Below are 25,562 nucleotides of genomic sequence, written 5' to 3'. Positions count from 1 at the left end.
AATTAGTTTTTGAAAAATTATCTGAATGCAGCAATGAATGATGAGAATATATTCCTTGCCATTTGCAATCATATCAACAAAAGTGAAACAAAATGTTGAAAAACATTAGTTTTTATATGGGTTATGAAGCACATCGGTTAAAAATCCAAACTGAAAGTGGTATCCATTTTCTTTTAAGGACAAACTTTTACAAAATACTTTTGCTAGTTATCATTTATGCTCGTTATTGACCAATTTATTTAGTTTTACTGCAGGACATTTTATTTTATTATATAGAGTGACTCTGCCTGTGCATAATTTTTAATCCACCCAAGGCTGTAACAGTAGCAAATATTGCCTATTGTTTTCAGCGTAAAATGGACAGTATTATCAGGCCTTCTTTGATAATTTCAAACACTCAGTGACTTGGATTATCACCTGTTATTTTTTTTATTGTTAGAAAATCTGTGTAGGAAGAAAGAGAAGGGAAGAAAAAGCATAAAACTTATGTTATCAGTATAGCCCGAGATGGATATATTCTATAGGGTCTGAGCAATCATTTAAAAAATAATTATAATGGAAACTTTATATTTTTAGGTCTCATTAATAGTCCTGTACCAACCAGACACACAGTAAGTTATGGTGTTACTTTGAATGAACTGAGCTCTGTAAATTTCCTGTAAATGATGCTTCATGTCAGTAGTACTCTTTGAATAAAATTGGTTCTGTTTCATTCGTGTACAAACGAACACGTAACCAGTTTTATTGAGTATCAGTTGTTGACAGAAGTAAATTGATTGGTATTGCAGAATAAAATGTATTGCAAAAAAAAAAGCAATTATTTTTTCCTGATTATGAATAGTTTTGAGTTACACTATTCGCATACCTTTGGAGAGAAATTATCAATTTATTCATTAAACTTTCTTAGAAGTGCAAATGGAGTGGTGGGAATTCTGGAGTTTATCTCCCGGCCAACTGAAGATTCTTGTGTTTAAAAATGCATCTTATCGTGGAACCAAAGGGACAATGAAGCATTTTGGATGGGTAGGATTTGATTTCCTCTCGAATGTAAAGTGTGGCCATATGGGAAATCATTGATGAGAATGATAGAGAATAACGACCGGTGATCGGTTTTGCAAGAAATGGGTTCAGCCTCCAGGAGATAATATTGTTTCTCAAGTTGGGCTTATTTAAAAGAATTATTGAACATTTATGGGACAGGAGACAGGCATTTGCCTCATCACGTATGTACTCGTACAAGGCATTTTCAGATGGTATCTCATCCATAGTTCTTTTAGAAGCAATAATTTGCATTGAACTTGGTTCTAAACTTGCTATATATTCACATGTGTGCCCAAGCTTTGGAGATCTGGCAATGAAGCCTAAAATTCATTTTCCATTTGTATTTGCTATTGCTGATAACATGGAATGAAGTGTTTGGTAAAAAGGGTTCATTTTCATTTAGTATTCGATAAGATCATGTTTGACCATCTGTGTCAAGATTAAGTGCTTGCACTATCACATATCTCAAGATTCCCTTCATGTACAGTAACTGAGCATCACAACTGCCTGTCACGTCTCTTAATAGAAAGTTTGAAAGATACGCTCTTGAGTGAAGAGAACATTTCCTCGTCTCAGTGTTACATGGCCAACCCTTTTTCCTGATACCACAAATGCATTCGTAGACAATCTCATGTTGTGTTTTCCTTTTGTGTTCGAATGTGATCTTTGAAAGGTAGAGTTTGTGAAGAGTACAATGTGAGTAACTCTTTAGAGTAACTTTATTCCAGTTAATCAGTAACTCAGTGTGGTATTTATCACTGCATAAGTATGAATACCTTTGTGTGCACCTTGGTGGAAAACAAATTTAAATTTGAAGAAATAGTCATAAAGACAGACTTCATTAAATAGATCATAAATGTTTTAAAACTCATAACACTTTTAATTGCTTTTTAAAAATGCAGTAATCTTGGGGAATGTGATTTTTTTTTGTAAGGCGTTAGAGATAATGGAGAGCGCAGCAGATTTTCATATTTTCATACATGCATTTATTTTAACAGCAGTTTATTTATATTTGAAAGTTGCTTTGTACCAAATATTTATCACTATTGCTCATGCAGTCTGGATGTCTTGCTGAATTATGATGCCATGTTAATTCTACTATGAAGAAATTGATAATTTGACAAATCTGATGGGGAATCTTGTCATGGAATACTTATACCGTGAACAATGAGCTGCTGAAAGTAAATATTCTTTCCTGCTGCTTCATTGCTTCATTGGGCGGCACGGTAGCGCAGCGGTAGAGTTGCTGCTTTACAGCGAATGCAGCGCCGGAGACTCAGGTTCGATCCTGACTACGGGTGCTGCACTGTAAGGAGTTTGTACGTTCTCCCCGTGACCTGCGTGGGTTTTCTCCGAGATCTTCGGTTTCCTCCCACACTCCAAAGACGTACAGGTATGTAGGTTAATTGGCTGGGTAAATGTAAAAATTGTCCCTAGTGGGTGTAGGATAGTGTTAATGTACGGGGATCGCTGGGCGGCACGGACTTGGAGGGCCGAAAAGGCCTGTTTCCGGCTGTATATATATGATATGATATGATATGATAATGTATAGATTTGTTTCAATTTTTTTCTTACAATGCGAACAGATTCATGTGTTCTTCCTATTTCAACTTTGAAACCTATAAACTGGTTATCTTTCAGTGTACTCGCCACAGCGCTATGTTGGCAATTCTTAGAATATTATTTTTATTACGGTCTTTATTTTTATTTGTGATGGATGCACTGGATGCACATTTGTTTAAACAAGATTGAAAGGTGTGAATTTTGCTAAAATGAAATATGAATACTTCATATTTTTAAAATTGAAATAATGATTCTTGGCAAGTACCACATTCTAAAGAGAGACGGTAAACCTTTCAGAGCTCTAGACCCATTTTTGTTATGACACGATATCATATGTTACTACAGAGTGATATTGACAAACTGTCACTGGAAAAAGGCTTTGGTAATTTTGCACTTCTGCTGAGAGAAGTCTTGCCTTGGGGCCTCACCAACTCACCTGTGAAGTTCCAAGTTAAAGTGCATTCACTGAGTTCCTCACAGACCAACCTTTTAGCAGATACATTTCGAAAGCCTCATTGAAACTTCAAATTCAATGTAGAAAATCCAAGGTCACTCATGAGATTCTATAGAGTTGGTTGGGGATTATCACAGCTGTTATGACCTCATTGTTTGGTGTGTAAATGGGGCATATGGGAGAACTCTTATGAAAGGAATATTAATACTAATAATTTTAGTAAGATCATTTGCCATAACAAAAACAATTTTGTTAAGCTTCCAACCCATAATATGTCATGAACTGTACATCCAGCAAGACATTCCAGATAGTTATTAAAACAATGACCAAAAATTCTGCGACATAAAAACACGAATTTAAAATAACATTCAAAATGCTTTTTTTCTCTCAATGTTTCTGGAATGAAACTACTATGCATAATTTTGTAATTAGAAACGGGACCGCAATCTAACACGGACTAATGCAACCTAGAATAGTTTCAAAAATAGCAATTTCAAGAGAGGGGTGGAGGAATTAAATGTTTGGGTGCTGAATATTTGCCACAAGATAAACAAAACTACTTGTTTAAATGTGTAGGAAGGAACTGCAGATGCTGATTTACACCGAAGATAGACACAAAATGCTGCAGTAACCTAGCGGGACAGGCAGCGTCTCTGGAGAGAAGGAATGGGTGACATTTCGGGTCAAGACCCTTCTGCCAATTTAGTTTCCAAATATGGTGTAATATGATACCACAAACTATTCCTGATGTAAAGATATCTTTTTTTTGTTAGAACTTAGTTTTGTGTAACTAATTCTATGGAAATTATGTTATTGAAACTGTTGGGCGTTAGGTGTAATAATGACCACTAAGTGGTGCTATGGAGCCTTCTGTTAAACATCTCATCACTGCATTTCAGCAGTCAGTTTCTAATGACCTAGTTTATTTAGTGTTGGTGATTAGAACCATCTGCTGAGGAATTTTCAAATGTAATTCTTGCTGAGCACAAGGAGAAAATAATTTGTGGGGTAACGGGAAGAGGTGGATGGATGGGAGGGATTGGACCCGTTCTTGACCGGGTAGAGATTTAACGGGCCGAGTAGCACCCAGGACGATTTGAAACGATTTTACTCTGAAAGATAAATTGGTTTTCTAGAATCCCTTGAAAATTTCATTGGATGCCATGTGCGGAAATGTTAATTAATTTTTTTCCTTTGATATAACTTTGTACCTCCATCTGAAATTTTTATTGACTGCTTTTAATGAGCGAGTTCGGTATCTCGACCACGCATGCGCAGGTCATAGGTCACAAGAACTAATCATTCTCACCGGCTGATAACAGCGGGGAAGAAACGGCTCTTGAATCTGGTGATAAGTGATTGCAAGCTTTTATATCATGTGCCCAAATAGCACAAAAGATGATGAGGAAGGAGTGTGATTGTAGCCCTTGTTTTCCAGGCGTCGCGGCGGGGAAGAGGGAGTACGCTGGAGTTTTGGCCTGGCCTGTCCGCCTTACTGGACAATGAGAAAAAAGCCATACGGTTGCGGGCTGTGCGGTTCTACTTTTGCCCAGCTGCTGGGCCACCTGCGCGTGCATAGGTCGAGCTGTTGTTCAGATGTGAGGTGCGCGGAAAGGGCTTCGAGCACTCCTTGAATTTGGCGAGGCACCGACACAGGCACACCGACGACCGGCCCTTCCAATGCAAGGCATGCAGCCTCGGTGCTGCTGCAACACTGGCGAGCAAGAATTCTGCTGCAGGCTCTGCGGCGTGTTCTTCCCCGTGCGGCTGCAGTTGAAGCAACACCGTCACATCCAGTGGCGGCGGGGTATTCGCAACACGCTTGGGGCTGTCGCGGCACAGGTGCACGGCCTGGAGCGGGCGGCTCCTGTTCCGCTCTGACGCCTGCGGGAAGGATTTCCGCAGCGCCGGCTACCTGGCTCTTGCACGGCAGCAAGACGCTGTTCGTCTGCGAGGTCTCACAGCCGAATTTTCGGCAGCCCAGTGCAGCTGAGAGCCCACCACCGGCGCAGCCACGGGCGGGAGCGGCCGATTGATTGCGAGGTTTGCGGCAAAGCGTTCTGCAACCCATCTTACCTGCGGACTCACCGGCCAAGCGGCCCTTCGGTCGGCGAGTGCTGCGGCAGATCGGAGGGAGGAGGAAGATCAAGGAGGAAGAGCTGAGGAAGCTATTGTTGCAGGTCTCGCACCTGAAGGGCCACTCGCCGCTGTGGAAGCGCTGATGGATCAGCAGTTACGAGGCGCTGCAGTAATCCCTGCCGCACGCTTCGCACCTGAAGGGCCGTTTGGCCGGTGCGTCCGCAGGTAAGACGGGTTGCAGAACGCTTTGCCGCAAACCTTGCAGCTGAACAGCCGCTCCCGCCCGTGGCTGTGCCGACGGTGGGGTCTCATAGAAACATAGAAACATAGAAAATAGGTGCAGGAGTAGGCCATATGGCCCTTCGAGTCTGCACCGCCATTCAATATGATCATGGCTGATCATCCAGCTCAGTAGCCTGTACCTGCCTTCTCTCCATACCCCCTGATCCCTTTAGCAAAAAGGGCCACATCTAGCTCCCTTTTAAATATAGCCAATGAACTGGCCTCAACTACCTTCTGTGGCAGAGAATTCCACAGACTCACCACTCTCTGTGTGAAGAAATGTTTTCCCATCTCGGTCCTAAAAGACTTCCCTCTTATCCTTAAGCTGTGACCCCTGGTTCTGGACTCCCCCAACATCGGGAACAATCTTCCCGCATCTAGCCTCTCCAACCCCTTAAGAATTTTATATGTTTCTATAAGATCTCCCCTCAGTCTTCTAAATTCCAGCGAGTACAAGCCCAGTCTATCCAGTCTTTCCTCATATGAAAGTCCCGCCATCCCAGGGATCAATCTGGTGAACCTTCTCTGTACTCCCTCTAAGGCAAGAACGTCTTTCCTCAGGTTAGGAGACCAAAACTGCACACAATACTCCAGGTGCGGTCTCACCAAGGCCCTGTACAACTGCAGCAGAACCTCCCTGCTCCTAAACTCAAATCCTCTTGCTATGAATGCCAACATACCATTCGCTTTCTTCACTGCCTGCTGCACCTGCATGCTTGCTTTCAATGACTGGTGCACCATGACACCCAGGTCACGTTGCATCTCCCCTTCTCCCAATCGGTCACCATTCAGGTAATACTCTGCTTTCCTGTTCTTGCCGCCTAAGTGGATAACCTCACATTTATCCACATTATATTGCATCTGCCATGCATTTGCCCACTCGCCTAATCTATCCAAGTCACTCTGCAGCCTCCTAGCATCCTCCTCGCAGCGAACACTGCCACCCAGCTTCGTGTCATCCGCAAACTTAGAGATGTTGCATTCAATTCCCTCGTTCAAATCATTAATATACACTGTAAATAACTGGGGTCCCAGCACTGAGCCTTGCGGTACCCCACTAGTCACTGCCTGCCATTCCGAAAAGGACCCGTTTATTCCTACTCTTTGCTTCCTGTCCGCCAACCAATTTTCTATCCACCTCAACACTGAACCCTCAATACCGTGTGCTTTAAGTTTGTACACCAATCTCCTATGTGGGACCTTGTCGAAGGCCTTCTGAAAGTCCAGATATAACACATCGACTGGTTCTCCCTTATCCACTCTACTAGTTACATCCTCGAAAAATTCTATAAGATATAGAATTCTCAGCTGCAACGGGCTGCCGAAAGCTCAGCCGTGAGACCTCGCATGCGAACGACGTCTCGCCGCTGTGCAAGAGCCAGGTAGCCGGCCCTGCGGAAATCCTTCCCGCAGGCGTCAGAACGGAACAGGAGCCACTCGCTACGGGCCGCACACTTGTGCCGCGACAGCCCAGAGCGGGTTGCGAATACCCGGAAGCCGATGGATGCGATGTTGTTGCGCAAACTACAGCCATACGGGGAAGAACACGCTGCAAAGCCTGCAGCGGAATTCCTGCTTGCCGGTGTGCAAGCGCCAGTGTTGCAGCAGCGCCGAGGCTGCAAGCCTTGCATTGGAAGGGCCGGTCGCCGGTGTGCCTGTGCCGGTGCCTCGCCAAATTCTAGGAGTGCTCGAAGCCTTACCGCGCACCTCACATCTGAACAGCTCGACTGTATGCATGCGCAGGTGGCCCAGCAGCTGGGCGAAAGTCCAACCGCACAGCCCGCAACCATGTGGCTTTTTACCCATTGACCGAGACGGCAGACAGGCCAGGCTAAAACTCCAGTGGTCTCCCTCTTCCCCGCCGTGCTGCTTGGAAAACAAGGGCTACAATCACACTCCTTCCTCGTCATCTTTTTCCCTATTTGGGCACAAGATATAAAAGCTTGCACTCACTTCTCACCAGATTCAAGAGCCGTTTCTTCCCTGCTGTTATAAGCCGGCGAGAATATTTAGCTCTTGTGACCTATGACCTGCGCATGTGCGGTCGAGGTACCGAACTCGCTTATTTACAGCTCTCCAACCAATGTAAATGATTTTTTTCCAGGCCTGTTTTGGACTTCCATTTAATGTTTTCTTTGCAAACTGAGATCATAAAAAGATCTGCAAGTTCCTGGTTTAACGTGGGTTTCCATGATGCCAATTGGCTATAATGTGATTGATGAATTAGGGAACACTATATATATTAAGGTCATCAAATTGGTTATAGTATAATGTCGATCTCAAACTAGAAAACAACGTAAAAATTGCTTTGGAAATTGATAAAACAGAAATTTCCATGTGGGGGAAAAAAAATTCTGTTTCTACTTAATTTCTTGCAGTGATCAAACACCATTGTCTCTTCAGAACACAGCTGCAACTTAAGCTGCGGGATGTCAAAGAAATTGGCAAGAAATGGCTTCTGTTGACACTTATGCAGTGACACTCAATGAATCATTGTAACATGCAGCCTTTAGTATTTTTACCTTACACAACCAGAAATAAACCTACACAGGTTGAACACCAATTTTCTGGCAACTGATGGTCTGCCCACCCCTATAATCCAGCCAAAATTACAAGAGAAATTCCCTGAGCGGCAACCAGCGAGCCTTTTTTCACTCGTTTGTACGGCCGTTGTTGCGGCTCACATTGTAGCTCCTGGCGGTGGCGTTTTCTTCAGTGTGCCCCCACCAACAGAACATGCTCAGTCACCGTGGGGGTTCCCTCCCCTCTCACCTGCTGTCGCTGCTAAGGTGAAGTATGTTGGCGACACCAGGGGAGGTGGTGTGGGGGGGGGAGGGAGAGGAGGCAACGACCAGCAGAAAGCACGTCTCCAGAGGCTACAACATGAGCCGCAAGAACAGCTGTGTGAACTGGTGAAGGAGGGTTTGCTGGTGCAGTCCAGCGGCATCGGTGCTTAGTTTTAAAATGAAATGACACAAAATGCTGGAGTATCTCAGCCAACTGAATCAGTCTGAGGAAGAGTCCTGATGTCACCAATCCATGTTCTCTGGAGATCCTGACCCCCTGAATTACTCTAGCACTTTGTGTCCTTTCAGGGGTGAAGGACTCGCTGGTGCACCTTTGTGAGTCAGAAACTGGGTTTGTAAACAGCCTGGGAGATGGTGTGAACCTGGGATGGGTCAGCAGCTCATTCCATTCACGCTCAGTTTACGTTTTATATTTGTTTTATTTAAGTTTCCGGCACTCCATGGTGCTTTAGAGACACAGAAGGGGTGTCATTAGCGGGCCAGGGGTGTGTTGTTTCATTATCACATAATCTCTGCTACTCCAGAAAAACGGATAATCCAGGAAAGCTCTGGAACCGAGGATGCTGGAAAATCGGTGTTCAACCCTGAGCCGTCGAAGAGGCTTTTATTTTATGAAAATCATGCAGGGAAAATAACTGTTTTGGCAAATCTGAAACTTTTGAGCCCCTAACCCCATTAACACAATTATTTTTAGAACACTATTTTCTGTCATGCAGAGTTTCTTCGGAACGGAACTGTCATGTTGGAGTGAGCTGAACTCCCTGTAGTATTTTTATCATTCTAATTGGACTTTCTTCAAGATAAAACGTGTTTAATTATTTCGGGAGAAAAATACCTGTCTTGATTAAAACATCCTAGTTGGTAAAAGGGTGGACAGAATCTTTCTCCCAGGATGGAAATATCAAAGACGAGGGGGCATCGCCTAAAGGTGAGAAGAGCAAAGTTGAACGATGTGCAGTTCACCCTTAGAGAGTGGTAGGTTCCTGGAACATGCTACCAGAAGCAATGGTGGAGGCAAATACAGTCATGGGATTGAAGAGACTCTCAGATGGGCACATGAATATACAGGGAATGGATAACGTGCAGCCAAATGAGTTTAGTTTATCTTGGCATCAATTTCAGCACAGGACATTGTGAGCCAAAGGGCCCGATGTGGTGTTTTTGTTTCTGTATAATATCTGTAAAGAATGGTAAGAAAAAAGACCTGATTCACATACAGTAACCATGACAACTTAAAGCCATTTGTAATCTTGCTCAAGCAGAAATGTTTAAGAGTTCAAACTGATAAATATTGTCTGACTGGATGTCATGCCCAAAGTTGCTTCTGACATCACACAACATTGACTTTGGAGGAAAATTCGCTGTTGAATTTCTTACATGGGAACTTGACTTCATTTCCACCACGCCCAGAACAAGTTAGGCCAATTGTACCAAAATCTATCCTTGACAGAGAATATGACAACAAAACCAAAATCAGATTGTTAGTTTACAATGTCTGCTACAGAGCCCAACCAAATGACAATTAGTTTAGTTTAGAGGTACTGTGTAGAATCAGGCCTTCGCCCCACCGAGTCCGCGCCGACCATCGACCACCCATTCACACAAGTTTAGTTTGGAGATACAGCACAATGGGGCCTTTTGCCCCATTGAGTCCGCGCGGACAATCACTCACCTGTTCACGCTAGTTTAGTTTAGGGACACAATGTGGAAATAGGCTCTTCAGTCCACCAGGTCCGTGCCGACCAGCGATCCCCGAACACTAGCATTATCCTACACACGAGGAATAATTTACAATTTTTGTACGTCTTTGGAATGTGGGAGGAAACCTGAGTACCTGGAGAAAACCCACGCAGTCACAATGAGAACGTACAAACTCCGTACAGTCAGGATCGAATCCGAGTCTCTGGCGCTGTAAGGCAGAAACTCTACCGCTGCGCCACCGTGCCGCACCCCCCCCCCCCCCCCCAATATCGTCAGAGTGCCAATAGTTCAATTTTGGCGAAGATAGACACAAAAAGCTGCAGTTTCGGCCCGAAACGTCCATATTCCTTCTCTCCAGAGATGCTGCTTGCCCCGTTGAGTTACTCCAGCTTTTTGTGTCTATATCTTTGGTTTAAACCAGCACCTGCAGTTCCTTCTTACACAGTTCCATTTTGGCAGCGGATGGTGTTGAGCATTCGCCACAAATAGTAATTTGTCATAAATTACTTCTTATTTTATTCTGTTACCATTTGTATTGCAACATGTAAACTGACAGCTTCCATGCCACTTGCCAAGGAAGGCTGTGGAGGCCAAGTCAATGGATATATTTAAGGCAAAGATAGATAGATTTGTGATTAGTACAGATGTCAGAGGTTACTGGGAGAAGGCAGGCGAATGGGGTTAGGAGGGAGAGATAGATCAGCCATGATTGAATGAGAGTAGACTTGATGGACCGAATGGCCTAATTCTGCTCCTTTCACTTATGATCTTATGACAGCCTTGCTTGCCTACATAATGCTTGCTACATTTCAAAAAAGTTGGTACTTTTTCAAAGTGATAATATAGTTGTTTGGGGAGGGTGATTTTTGGCTTGAAAGATGTAGATCTGACATACACAAAGTGCAGGGAATGTACAGGAGGCCTGTCAGTGTCTGAACTAGAACATGCAGGATTTATGTATTGTGCTGGTAGATGGCCCCTGGAGTTGAGATATTTAATCGAACAAAGCTCTTCGTGGGGACTTTACTGGTGCTGAATTGCATATTTACTTTGCTGTTATTCTGACTGATACACCAATGCACTATAATTGGCTTTTTTGACATATTTTACAGTGAATCTGGTGAGTTTAAAGGGCGTGCATGAATGATGCCCTAGAGTGTTTAAAACCCGTGTGGGGAAAGGGTCAATATGTGTTAAAGAAGTATAAGAACTGGTCCTGATCAGCCAGGTAATAGATCAGTGGAGCTTAGCTGTAGTTTGTGACCACAATTAAGAATGGCAAGAATTAAAAACTGCTGGAATTGCCATTAAAACAAATTTGTGAAATATCAATGGGAGGCAGTAATAATTTTGCAGATTTTAAAATATGTAAAGAATTAGAATTTTATCTGCTTGTTCTCATTGTGACTCACATGGTCCATTGAGATAAGCAGTTTAAAGTGTAACCTCTCACAAAGGCAGGATTCCATCTTTGCATAAATATGGCTTAAATTGAATATGATAATAAATCAAGCTTGCTGTGAAAAAGGCCTTCCTCTGCAATATTTCTAATATTCAGCCTTGTTTTCCCTACTTTGCATCTTTTTTTTAAAAAGAAAACCCATTAAACCTGTCTTTCCACAGAAAGAACTATGCAACATGATTCTAGATTGCTGCGCACAGCAAAGAACATATGAGAAATTTTTTGGTCTCTTAGCTGGGGTGAGTCATTCATTGTAAATATTGTGATGTGTTTTGGCATATAAATTAATAATTAAATGTGCAGAAGACTGCTTTTGAAATCATTTTATACTAATGGTTTTAAATGCCTATTTTTCAATATAACGTGTTAAACAATTATTTTGGTGAATGGGGAAAGGATTGAATGCCTCACACTTTCTATTTCAATATCATTGCAGCGTTTTTGCATGTTGAAAAAGGATTATATGGAAGCTTTTGAAGGTATCTACAAAGAGCAGTATGAAACTATACATCGTTTGGAAACAAACAAACTACGCAATGTGGCCAAAATGTTTGCACACCTCCTTTATACGGATTCAATTCCATGGAGTGTAAGTCATAGCCGTTGACAAAAATTCACTTATTGATGTTTTCTGCAAATACTTTTTGTTTTCTGAAATTGTACAAGTTGTGACCCAATAAATGTTTTGAGTTGTGCAACAAAATGTTTCAAAATGTGTCTTTTAAATCAAAATATTGGACTTGAATTCATAAACAAATGATAGTTTTCTCAGTAATCAATCCTTTTACCCCTTTCCATTCTTCAAGTTATTTTATCCCTTTATTTCCCTTTTACCATTGCATTGTAATCTGCTCTTAAGCATTGACAACGTCACTGCTTGAATTACAAATTCCAACACAGAATTTCATAGCTTTGTGAATTACTTCATGCAATCCTTCTTCCTTTGAAAATTAGCAATGGACATTCTACGCTTCAATTATATAATTTTATGGTATTTGGTGTCTTTTGAATAGTTAATATATTGCTAATTAATCTTTTTAAGTAGCTAATTAATCATTTTCATTTGCCTGCATATTTACAGGTACTTGAATGCATCCATTTGAGCGAAGATTCAACAACATCTTCCAGCAGAATCTTTGTAAAGATCCTTTTTCAAGAGCTTTGTGAATATATGGGACTCCCCAAACTAAATCAAAGACTGCAGGACATGTAAGTGTGAACTGATCTCCATGGGTGTGCTTTATATTAGTTGTATCCTGAAAAAAAATTCCAAAGCAAACTAAAAGACTGAGTGCTCCAACTTGTATTTGTTGCCTTGGTTTGCTCATCCCTTCCCACCCAATCTACCCCCTCCTCAGGCACCTTCCCCTGCAGCCACATGAGATGCAACACCTGGCCCTGCATCCCTTTTATTGCTTCGATCCAGGGATCCTAGCATCCCTTTCAATCAGAGGTTCACATGCAAACTCATCTATTGCATTCTGTGTTCCTGATGTGGCCTCCTTTACATTGGAGAGACCAAGCATAGACTAGGCCACCATTTCGCCAAATACGTGCGCTCTGCCCACTAAGGCCCGCTGGATCTCCCATTTGCTAAGCATTTTATCTCCTCTTCAATTTTAACTCCCTGTTCCCATGCCGACCTTTCTATCCTTGGCCTCATCCACCAACAGAGAGAGGCCACAAGCAATCTGGAAGAGCGGCATCTCGTATTCTGCTGGAGGAACAGCAGCTAATATTCTGCTTTGGGAGCTTATAATCCAACCATAGGGATGTAGAATTCTCCAATTCCCAATTTTTCCTCCATCTCCCACCACTCCAGTCATTTTGCTACTTTCTCATCTCAGTTAATTCGTTGCACATGCTTTTGAAATATAGCTCATGCCTTCATTTTATTTTTGTTCAGATGGAAATATTTGCACATACATTTCAATCAAAAGCATATTTGCTGCATTTGCTGTTGACCAAAATAATGTGTGAAAGTCTTTTAATTTGTTCTGGAAATGTGTCGGGATATAAATAGTAACAATGACAGCATTTTGGTCTTGTTGGATTTTTGGATTACTTATGATTTTTGTTGAAGTAGCTTGGTAAACTATGCAATCAAATAAATACTCCATCACATGCCCTTCACCAAAAATTATATTGGAATTGCCTGGCTTGAATTTACACAATATTACTAGCCAATTGAAATGCATGTACACAATATTTCATTTTATAGTATTGAAAAATCAGCAAAGACTTTGGGAATAGTGTAATAATATTGGTATAATACTCATGACCAATATAATTTGACATCTTATGGAAGTTTCTCCATCTTTCAAATATTGCAATGATTTTTTAAAGTGGTTTTTACCTACTTTTATTACAGGACCCTGCAACCTTTCTTCGAAGGTCTCTTTCCCAGGGATAACCCGCGCAATACTCGATTTGCTATCAATTTCTTTACTTCTATTGGTCTTGGAGGACTAACGTATGTATAAATGTCTTTTTTGTTTCTTCATGCTGTATTTTGTCTCTATTTCCAATAACGAGATACTTTTTTTTAAATACAGAGATGAATTACGAGAACATTTGAAAAATGCACCGAAAATAATAATGACTCAGCGTCACGATGTTGAATCATCAGATTCTTCTTCGTCTTCCTCGTCCTCTTCTGACTCTGACACTGATTCTTCCTCTGATTCGGAATCTGGAAGTAGCAGCAGTAGCAGTGATAGTGATAGCAGTTCAGGATCATCCAGCAGCAGCTCATCCTCCAGCAGTAGCAGTGACTCGGGTATGTACATGGTGGGCTTTCGATCCCTGCTTCATACATAAACATATCTGCACACTTAAAAGTGAAAACATAAAATAAAATTCTTCAGCAACGTATTCCCCTCCTCTTATTATTTTTGCTGTGGAATTTACCTCTGAGAGGTATAAAGTCTGGCGAGATTCCCTTTTCATGCCGAGCATAATTATGGTGTTCTTTGCTTTAGTTTTTTTTTCTCTCTCTCTCCTCTCATAGTAAAGTGGACTTCAATGAGAAACTTACTTTACAAAAAGAGAGGTACATTTCTTCCATTCTGTTTTGTCATAATCGATTTTTGGAAATGCTCTGGCTGTGTTTTTCAAAGCATGTATAAGGTCATAAGTGATAGGAATTAGGCCATTTGCCCCATCAAGTCTACTCCGCCATTCAATCATGGCTGATCTATATCTTCCTCCTAACCCCCTTCTGCTGTCTTCTCCCCATAACGCCTGACACCCGTGCTAATCAAGAATCTATCTATAAAGACACATTTGTTAAGATCCTGTAAACCAATTTAAAAAAAATAAATTAAATTGTGGCATGAACACGATTTCTTTTTTGTAATGATAAGATTTTCAAAAGGCTTCTTGTCTACATGTGTTTGAGGTATATATTCCATGTATATCAATAGAGTTCTGATCTATTGCTCAAAATTGAGTCCGCTTATGTGAACGCTACTCCTCTCAACCCTTCCGAATTTGGTGGAAAGTTTCTGCTTTCTTATTTCATTTCCGCTATTCCGATTTCGCCTCACATTTTTCCGCAAAAGAAAAAATTACCGAATTGCAATTTGTCAATTCGGACAATAGAGCTTCCGCGAGAAATCCCCCGCCCTGGAAGTATCCCCGAAAATGTGGCACCTAGTCTGGGCAAGGCAGCCAATCTCGACCTCATCGGGACCTCCATGCCAATTTGTCAATTTGGCCGCTGGAGGTTGCTAGGGGTTCCATGAGAAATCACTGGAAGTCTCCCCGAAAATGTGGCACCAAGGCTGGGCAAGGCAGCCAATCTCGACCTCATCGGGACTTTCATGGCCGATCGGTGGGTTGAATTTGCAACCTGCGGCCGGGGCTCTGGAACTCCAGCCCAGCTGGAGCCAGCACATCTATCCCCAGAGCCGACTTCCTTGGCCGGCTGGATAAACCAGCAAAGCTCTGGAACCAAGAATGCCAGAAAATCAGTGGTGGAACTGCAATGAGTAAATATTAAATTGAAGTGCAAGATTATATAACTATATTAATTAATTAAAATGGGATTCAAATATAAAACACAGCAGAAAAGCCAATTACCACTTTTTTGGGCTGATTATCAATTAATATGCAAATTTTCTTCAACAGGTACTTCCTTCCGTGTGCTTTGTCGAGTCACATATACCAACTCTTCATAACTTAGTCATACATTTTATGTCCCAGTTCAATGATCTCAATCAGGAATCTAGGATGGGCAGCAAATTGCTCTTTTATTCAATACCAAGAGAATTGGGATGTGTAAGGAAAAGGCAAAATAGAAAAACAAAACAAAACAAGTTTTTCTTTGTGTTGCAAAAAGTGTCTCTGTTCAATAACATTTCTATAAATAGCAGAATATACCCATGATAGGCCTGACATTGTACTTGTAAGTCCAAGAACTACAACTGGTGGGAATAATAGTAGTTTTTCACACATGAATGTAGTGCTGCGCATTTGACGTTCATACTTTTTTTTTTGCTGAAAAGTTGCATTACGTACCATATTATGAATTTTGATGTAAAATTCTGAATTTTGAACATCAAAATTATGAATTTGTAAAATCAAATGTTGGGAGGTCTGGAACGCTAACAGTGAGTACTAATCAATGTCATGAAAGAAGACATGATGATATCTTTAAATTTATTATTTTTGGGCATCTGGGAAAATTGGTTACCCAATATTTATAATCTGATTGCTTTTGAGAAAGTGGTGGTCAGATGCTGCTTTGAACCACTTCAGTCTTTCTGATGATACTGCTCCTACAATGACTAGGATGTTCCGACAATTAATTGTAGCAAAGATGAAAGACTAACAACTGCTGTGCAGAAAAGTGAAGTCAGTTGATTAAACTCTCATTTTCCTAAAATAATAAGTGCCAATTTGCTGCCCATCCTAGATTCCTGATTGAGATCATTGAACTGGGACATTGTTTTTCAAGTAACCCTTGCTTTCCCTCTCTCTCTGTCCCTCCCCCAACATAGTTCTCCGATTAGTTTCACTGTCCTCCTGATTAATTTTACTGATTGTAAGTCTCGTTGTCACCTTCCCCATAGCTAACAATGAACCATTCCACATTTCCTTGATCATCACATTGAGCTGCTTTTTCCCCTTACCCTTCCATATCTTTAGTTTCCCACTCCCCTGACTAATAGTTTGAACCTGCTCCGCCATTTAGTAGGATTTGTATCCTGATATCATATTCATGTTCTCTCCCCAAATCCCCTAGTGCCTTTTGTGTCTACCCCTATTGTCTCCCTCCTTGAATATATTCAGCAACTTAACCACCACAGTTTTCTGTGGTAGAGAATTCCATAGGTTCATTGTGCTCTGCAGAAATTTCTCATTGGCTCAATACTCATTGTCATACTCTGTGACTTGAGATTGTAACCCCTTGTTTTAGGTCCCACACCCAACTCAGGGAAGCACCCCCTTTGCATCCAGTCTGCCTTTTGTATATTTCAATGAAATACCCTTTTATAAAATTCATATTGCCTACCACCAGTTACACCAAGATGCGCCATCTATGAAATGTATTGCATTTACTCAGGCTAATCATAAAACAGCAACCTCTACTACCAAAGATAAGAACTAGGGGGAATACCACCTCCATTAGGTTTTCAGGTGTATGCAGGTGTTTTGATTTTTCGCTGACCCAATCCAAACCCAACACACGTGAGCCAGTCCCATCAGGCCCGCGTTGGATTAGCTGGGTGAGAATCTGTAAACAATAGCGGTATTTGAACGTAAAAATCTTACTGTAGCCTCCTTGGAGTCACACTCTTTATAAATTCCAGATTGAACGTTTTGGTGGACCATGACAGTGTCACTGTAGGTGCTGTTATTTCTCCATTTAAAGAATTACTGAGTGTTGCAGTTTGGGAACCTGGATATTTTTCAGCAATTTTTACTGAAATTATAATTGCTACCAGCAATTAGATGGAAGATGCAGGTGAAACATTAGATATAAATGCCATTTTCTCACACATAATAATTGTACAATTAATGTCATTGAACTTTTAAGGATTGTGCATTCTCAATTTCCCATTCACTTGAGCCGAAGATCGAAATTATAGATCTATTATAGCCAAAGATCTATTATGGATGAAATTCCTTTGCTTGCTGTAAAGGAAAGTTTAAGGACACATTTATGTTGACTGGGTATATGCTTTTTTTCCAGATGATTTAAATTCAAAGAACAAGAAAGTCCAGAACAAAAAGGAACAAGATGAAGACAGAATGGCTAACAGAAAAAGACCAAGTGAGAGAGAAGGATCTAGAAAAGAGCAGGAAAGCAGACATCGAGGTGGCAGTGAGGAGCAGGAAAGAAGTGGTGGCAGAACCCGTCGGCATTCTGGAGAGAGAAGAGAAGACTCTTCCAGATATGATAGAGAGGAGAGGAGTGAACGAGATCGTAAACGCAGTGATAGGGATAAGGAATATGAGCGGAACAGAGACCTTGCAGATAAACGTACTGAATACGGGAAAAATGATGCAAGAAACCATTCTCGTTCTGAAAATGATAGGAACAGCTCCAGGAACAAGGATAGCAGTGATCATCACAGTCAGAGAAGAGAAGTGTCAAAATCTAGAGAGAAGTGTCGTGAAGAAATCCAGACCTCAAGAAGTAGTGAAGAAGACCGCCCAAAAAATGGTGTTGATAAGCGATCTGGAAAGAATGATCGCCAGGAGAGTAGATATTCAGAACGTTCTAAGGACTGTAGAAAAGAAGAGGACAGGTACAGAGAAAGTTCTCCAAGAAGACACTGACGAGCATTAACAATGCTGCTACTTTAAAAAAACTGCATTGCCAAACTCTGAAGGCAGTATAAATCCCATAATGAAAGGAAAAGGAAGCACGACTTCAATACAACTGCTGATCTGTACGTTGTTTCCACTGGAATCTTACAAACTGCTATTTCCAGTTATCATCTTTTGTAATTAATGAAATCTGCATTAAAAAAAAAAAAGCCTGAGTAAATACCTTAAAACAATTCTTCCTTTTTGGACAAACCTGAAAGGCGTGCAGAATTATTTTGTGGACAGTGATACATTTGATAATGCATTTATAGAGGATTTGACATTCTCTTGTTTCATGTAAATGTTTTGTTTGTCAACTCAAATAAAAATCGTGCAGATATGTCACCATTTGGAGGTTTTTAATCAAGTACTTTATTGTTTTCATAAGTTCTGTTTTACATAATTGTTTACAACTTGAGAGTCACCAATAAAGCTGTGACTTAAAGAAGTAGACATAGTTTGATTTATGAAAATGTGCCATAATATTTTTTAAATGCTAGTATGTATCATATTAATTTGATATGTATATCATGAACATTTGTCCAGATTAATGTTTACTTTAGTGCTTATTCTAGTAAAATTGCAAATTAACGTTTCAAAGTGCCTTTTCTGAATCTTGGGTAATTAGTATTAACTGTAGGCAAATTTTCCTGGAAAAAGTCATTCAATACCTGGACACTGCACTGCTGCTTAATCTTGAGATGTTGACAGTTTTTCAGTGTTGCTGCTGTAAAATGTAATCATGTTGTTTTATTACTTGTTAGATTTAAAATTTAGCTTAGTCAGAGAATCACCATGATCCATTTATTATTTATATTTTTGGTAACCAAATACTAAAAGCTGTCTCTTAATCTTGATGTCTTCTATGCTGCAAGCAAAAACAAATGCCATTGCCTTGCAGTCGGGAAAATCTGGTGTATTATTGAGTTTACTCATGGTTGTTGAAGTATTGGATGAATCTGTAGACTGGCATTTCAAGTGTGTTAATAATATTTTTAAATGGTTTTGAAAAGGTGAATCCTTCAAAAATGGCCACGTGCTTAAAATGATCACCATATAATCGACTTCAGCGGTTGCCAAACTGACCTATGATCTGTTTTATGATTTTAAAAAATATGCTCTCCAGATTTGGGTGATATTGCCAAGACCAAGTCATTCCTGCACCCTGAGAAGTGATGATGAGAATTCTCCTTGAACTATCAAAGAATTTGCATTAATTAAGCTGTCCCAGTTGTTTTAGATAGAGCGTTTCTGAACATCGAGTCAACATTAATAACAGGATGTCAGTCCATGTTCAATTTAGGGTCATTGGTGGGACAAAGAGATAGTTATATTTGCATAACTTGCTCATGTTTTATCAGCTTTCAAAATCAGGGCACAGTGGTATTTCTGACACAGGACATCTCAACATTACATATTGCAGCAATGGAGTTTAACAGCTAACAGCTTTGATCCAGGATGAGGTTGAGCTTTTTAAATGATATTGAATACACAGGTGAATGACGGGTAAACCATTTTTCCCCAATGAGTCTTGATGACCGTGGAAAAGGTAAGGAAGAAATCTGTTTGAGAATACCCACTTGTTAGTCTGGCCAGGTTCAGGTAACCTATTAACAGAGAAGAGTACAGCACAAGAATGGGCCCTTCGGCCCACAGTGTTTGTGCCGAACATGATGCCAAGTTAAACAGATCTCGCTGCCTGTACATGATCTACATCTCTCTAATCCCTGCACTTCCATGTGCCTATCCAAAAACCTCTTAAATGCCACTATTGTATCTACCTCCAGAACCACCCTGGCAATGCATTCCAGCCCCCCACTATTCTCTGTAAAAAAATAAAACTTGTCTCACACCTTTCGGGCGGCACACTGGCACAACAATAGAGTTGCTTCCTTACAGCGCCAGACATCCGGGTTAGATCATGACTATAGTGCTGCATGCACAGAGTTTATACATTCTGTGACTGCGTGGGTTTTCTCCGGATGTTCTGGTTTCCTCCCATACTCTAAAGATGTGTAGGTTTGTCGGTTAATTAGGCTTCGGTAAAAAAAATTACATTTGTGGTATCCGGGTGTAGAATAGTGCTAGTGTAAGGGGTGATTGGTGGTCTAAAATAAAGTCTAAATCTCCATTAAACTTTCCTCCTCTCGCCATATAGCTCTGCTTTTTCGTGTTGGACATTTCCACTCTGGGAGAAAAAAGTTATGACTGTAATTTGGACATTCTACTTTTATTTGATAGTCATCGCCCTGGACTTTGATGTAGGTTTTGAAATGAGTTGGTCATCTTCATTTGAAGAGGATTTGTTGCCTAGCCTTTACTTGATGCTGCTAAACCTCTGCTAATCGGCCAAATTTGGATACTGACCAAGTTGTTCTGTAAGCCGTTATGACCTTTGACCTTTAGAAGAATTCAGAATGGAGCTGAATTATCAATTGACATACATTCAGCTTAATGTCAGACCTGTGACAAAACTGCTTAGGTCAAAGAAACTTCTGGGGAGCATTAGAAGTGAAGTTCAGGAGTTGTGCTGGTGGCCTCCAGGCAAGGCAGTTTTTCCCAACGTCTTTGAAAGGGTGCTTCAGTTAACCTTGTTTGTACGAAAAATGCTTTAACAAGCTTTAATTAGCCATTTTCATACTTTTTGATTTTGCTCCTTTCATGTTCGGCTTTCATCTCCATGACTAGAATAAGGCTATGATGAAATCTAATTGAGTACTGCAGATGTTACACAACTAAGCATTTAAGCAGTTGTCACTCCATGGAGCAATTAATGATTCCTTCCTTCAATTTCATGATTAATGGCAGCAACCATTGTCGAATAGCTTGGGTAATCTTCCTTTTTTTGAGGGGGGCAGGGGGAGGCTTGAATAGTTTCTCAGTTTGTTGGTAAATGTGTCATGTGTGGATAGTTGTTCTGAAATTGGTACTGACTGCCAATAATTGAAAAGTGTTTTGAATGTTTCCCAATGTAGATGAAGCAAAATCAACAGTTTTTAAATTATAAATGTTTTTTCAAACTGCTTGTGTCAACCTCGCTGGTCCATTCATGTCCCTGATAACATCAAAATTGGAGCGCTACTTGCTTTTGCTGTTTGATAAATTCATTAGTTAAGGTGATTCTGATAACTATTGATGACATGCATATCTGTTGAGCTAGAACAGAATCTCCTGGAATACTTTTTGCTCGATTACAATATCAGAATGTTGTAGTGAATCACTGTGTTTCCGCTGATTGCACTATTCCTTAAGACCTATGTTTATCTTTACAATCTATCACGGGTTTACCGTTTCTCATGCAGGATAACATCAAAGTGAAAATATTTTGTATTGGCATGAACTGTATTGTAGTTATTCTACCATTTTGTTGATGTTGACAAAGTTTCAAGAAGATTTTGATTCTCAACATGATGTAGTCTGGCAGTGTTCAAATGCAGTTTTTCATGAAAATGAACTCACACTAGGTCTCAGCATACCAATGGTATCAACATGTTAGAAATATCTACGGCTCCTGAAGGCAGACTCCACTGGTAAATTGAGTGCATCGTGGTCTTCATCTTTAGCCCCATCAGCAGTCAAAGCTCTTGGACCAAAATCTGTTCGTTCGCTTGCAGAATTTAGTTTACATTGAAGATAGACACAATGTTGGAGTATCTCAGTGGGACAGGCAGCATCTTTGGATAGCAGGAATGGGTGATGTTTCAGGTCGAGATCCTTCAGACTGAGTCAGAGGAGAAGGAGACATAAAGAATTTAAGGTGTGAAATGACACATCAAAGGGGTACTGAGGTCTGGTTATCAAAAGTATAGAACATCACTGATTCATTCACAGTCTGGGAAGTTTGGATTTGCCAAATTTCTTGGATGCCACTTCCAGAGCCCCGTGGGAAAAGTGCCTTTTGAATTTCGTGACACGGCTGGTTGCTGCTCAGCTAGAAAAGAAATGGGGAGAGTCAGGGCTTGTCCAGGAAAGAATAACCATAGAGTTTAATGCATGAGATAGGAACTTTGAGAAGAGGGTAATTGGCAGATTGAGCTTCAGGTGTCGCAGGCCAGGAATGCAGTTGAAGTGAGGATGAAGGATGAGAAGGGACTTTATGAAAGGAGTGCAGAGTCGTAGAGTTATGCAACACAAAAATGAGCTTTTGGACGAAACTGTCCCTATTGACCAAGTTGCCCAACCGAGCTAGTCTTATTTGACTACTTTTGGCCCATGACCCTTAAGATCTTTTCTATCAAAACACCTGTCCAAGTGTATTTTAAATGTAGTTATACCCGCCTCTACCACTTCCTCTGGCAGCTCATTTCATCCACCCACTACCCCCTCTGTGTGGGATAAATTGCTTTTTGGGTCTCCTTTGGTGGGTGGCGCCATCAGCGATGGCAGCCTCGCCAACAGTCTGTCTTTTTTGTTATTTTTAGTGTGTTTTAAAAGTATGTGTTAATGTTCTCTGGTTTGTTATATGTGGGCGGGGGGAACAGGGGAAATGTTTTTTCAATCTTTTACCTTGCTGGAGATGCGATTGTTTTCCGGATCGTATCTCCGGGCACTCTGCGGCCTAACATGAAGCTGGCGACCTTGCTCGAGACTGACTTTGAGCCCCACCGTGGGGCTGTGGACTTACCATCAGAGCCTGCGATCCCTTGCCTGGGATCAACACTCCAACCACGGCCTGTGGACTTCAACATCGAGGAGCTTGCAGTCTCGGAGAGAGACTGATGTCGGGAAGCTCTAAAGTTGCAGAAGGTTCGACCAGCCCCGACCCGGGTGAGATTGCCCAGCGTGGGGGAGCTGAAATTCCCCCCCCCCCCCCGATGCAGGAGCTTGATCGCCCCGACAGCGAGCGTCAACCGCCGGCTAAGGGGGCCAAGATCGTCCCGTCGACGAAGGCTCGAGGCCCCCGGCTGCAACGAGTAGGAGGGCCGTAGCAGTGAGCACGGAAGCCTTGGGCGTGGGCCTGGGTGGAGACGCCGCAGGTGCAGTTCTTGGTGGTAGTAGCAAATATTCTGAACAAAGAAGGGAAGAAGATTGAACTTTTTCACCTTCCATCACAGTGTGGAGGATCACTGGTGGATGTTTATGTTAAAATGTATTTTGTGTGTTCTGTTGCTTTTTATTGGTATGACTGGCAAAACAAATTCCTCTTATGTTGCAAAACGTACTTGGCTAATAAAGTATGATTGTGATTAAATCTTCCCTTTATCGTCTTAGAAACATAGAAAATATGTGAAGGAATTGGCCATTCGGCCCTTCGAGCTAGCACCACCATTCAATATGATCATGGCTGATCATGCTGAATCAGTCTGACAAAGGGTCTCGACCCCAAACGTCACCTTCAAATGTCTCCAGAGAAGCTGCCTGTCCTGCTGAGTTACTCCAACTTTTTGTGTCTATCCAGAATCAGCAGCCCGTTCCTGCTCTCTCCCCATATCCCTTGATTCCGTTAGCCCTCAGAGCTTTCCAACTCTCTCTTGAAGACATCATAAATGTATGCCCCCTAGTGTTAGACTCCACTACACTCTGAAAAAGACTGATCATTCACCTTATCGATCGATGTCTCTAAAGATATTATATGCCTCTAAGAACACTCCCTCAGCTTTCTACAAAAGCTAAAGACTATCCAGCCTCCCCATGTAACTCAAGCCCTTCAGTCCCATTATCACCCGTGTGAATTTCTGGATCCTTCCCAGCTTAATGACCGATTAAAGCAAGCATGTCAAATACCTTCTTAAATCATTCTGTCTACTGTGATGCCACTTTTATAAACTATGTAATGTGTATCCCTCGGCCTCTCTGTTCTACAATATTCTCCAGGTCCGTGCCGTTTACTCTATATCTGTGTTAACCTGCCAAAATGCAACGCTTCGCAACTGTTCGAGCTTAATTCAAGCTTAGATTGTTCATTGGGGGGCAAAACTTTTAAGAAGGGAAAAATTTTAAAAATGGATTGGAAAATTTGTAACTCTGATATAGAACTGGAAACACATTGGATGTTGAAAGTGATGAGGATACAATGCATTTGTGGCCCAGCATACTCTGCAGAAGATGGAGCAGCAGAGACTAATGGAATAGGAGCATTCCTGAGAGGGATGCAGCAGTTAGGTGGCTCGGGAAATATGTAGACTACCTTGTGGTTAAATCGTTAAAGATAGTCTTTATTTAAATGTAATCTGGGCGACATGCTAGAATCTCCAATTTGAGGAGAAATATGATCGTACGACCAATGTTTATCCAAGTAGCAGTGAAGTATAGAAGATAGACAAAAAATTGGAGTAACTCAGCGGGACAGGCAACATCTCTGGAGAGAAGGAATGGTGAATGGCCGAGACCCTTCAGAATTATAGGTCTTTTGCGTTCCATAGAAGGCCATTTTAAAACAAAAGTGCCAATTAGTTCTGCATTGGTACATCTAAAAACATTTGGAGCTTGGGCAGCACTTCCTCCACTCAGTTTTGAAGGGTCTTGAAAAAGACACGTCATCCTTCACGTACTGAGATTACTCCAACTCACGGGATAGAGAGCATGAATATTAACATGACACCTCAGCAATTGATAGAAAATGTGCTCATACTGTGATCAAATAAATTATGTTAAATGTGGCATCTACCAAATGACAGGATGTCTGATCACTCCTGCCATTTAAATTGTTCGCAATGCTGCTAGAAATGTAAAATATTTACGATACGATACCACTTTATTTATGCCAGAGGAAACTTGGTCTGCCACCAGTCAAAAGATACAGTTAACAAGGTATTGAAACTGTAAAGTGTATCGAAAGAAGTGAATGGTACATTAATTGGTATCGAAATTTGCATTTAACGTGTATCATGAAGGGCATTTGCCTTATTTATCAGACACTCAGTTTCAAATTAATACCACAAATTATTTTTTAAAGTATTTCTTTCAGTGTAAAATAAATTAGTGAACCATAACTTAAAATGTTGATCTTGTAAACGTGCATGATTTTGTTGGTATGCTGCAATTTTTGTATCTAGGTAGAATGTAAGTTTTACATGCCTGAACTGATCACATATTTGTGTTTAAGATGATGTTCTGCTGTGAATGCGGAGATGTTTCAGGTTTCATAGCTTTGTTTCCTGAGAAAGAAAAACAGCCCGGTATGAACGTCGACTTCTCCAACTTCAGATAGCTCCTCTGTCCCTCCCTTCCCCTCCTCCTTCCCAGATCTCCCTCTATCTTCCTGTCTCCACCTATATCCTTCCTTTGTCCCACCCCCGACATCAGTCTGAAGAAGGGTCTCGACCCGAAACGTCACCCATTCCTTCTCTCCCGAGATGCTGCCTGACCTGCTGAGTTACTCCAGCATTTTGTGAATAAATCGATTTGTACCAGC

The 25,562-nt window shown here is 41.2% G+C and overlaps 1 protein-coding gene across 1 annotated transcript in view; it reads left to right on the top strand.

The window, feature by feature from the left end:
• The window catches only part of cwc22 (CWC22 spliceosome associated protein), a 78,554-nt gene extending 60,003 nt beyond the window's left edge, over nucleotides 1-18,551 (top strand). Inside the window, exons 16-21 of the mRNA XM_078404028.1 lie at nucleotides 11,551-11,628; nucleotides 11,826-11,978; nucleotides 12,471-12,598; nucleotides 13,761-13,862; nucleotides 13,945-14,168; nucleotides 17,589-18,551. Of these exons, the coding sequence (XP_078260154.1) occupies nucleotides 11,551-11,628; nucleotides 11,826-11,978; nucleotides 12,471-12,598; nucleotides 13,761-13,862; nucleotides 13,945-14,168; nucleotides 17,589-18,178 (1,275 nt within the window). The 3' untranslated portion in view covers nucleotides 18,179-18,551. The remainder of the gene's footprint in view (nucleotides 1-11,550; nucleotides 11,629-11,825; nucleotides 11,979-12,470; nucleotides 12,599-13,760; nucleotides 13,863-13,944; nucleotides 14,169-17,588) is intronic.
• Nucleotides 18,552-25,562: the final 7,011 nt, after the last annotated feature.

This window comes from Rhinoraja longicauda, chromosome 8 (genome assembly GCF_053455715.1).
Source record: "Rhinoraja longicauda isolate Sanriku21f chromosome 8, sRhiLon1.1, whole genome shotgun sequence".
NCBI classification, from domain to species: domain Eukaryota; kingdom Metazoa; phylum Chordata; class Chondrichthyes; order Rajiformes; family Arhynchobatidae; genus Rhinoraja; species Rhinoraja longicauda.
Note: the sequence above shows the minus strand (reverse complement) of the source record. Positions and strands in the feature narration are given on the sequence as shown.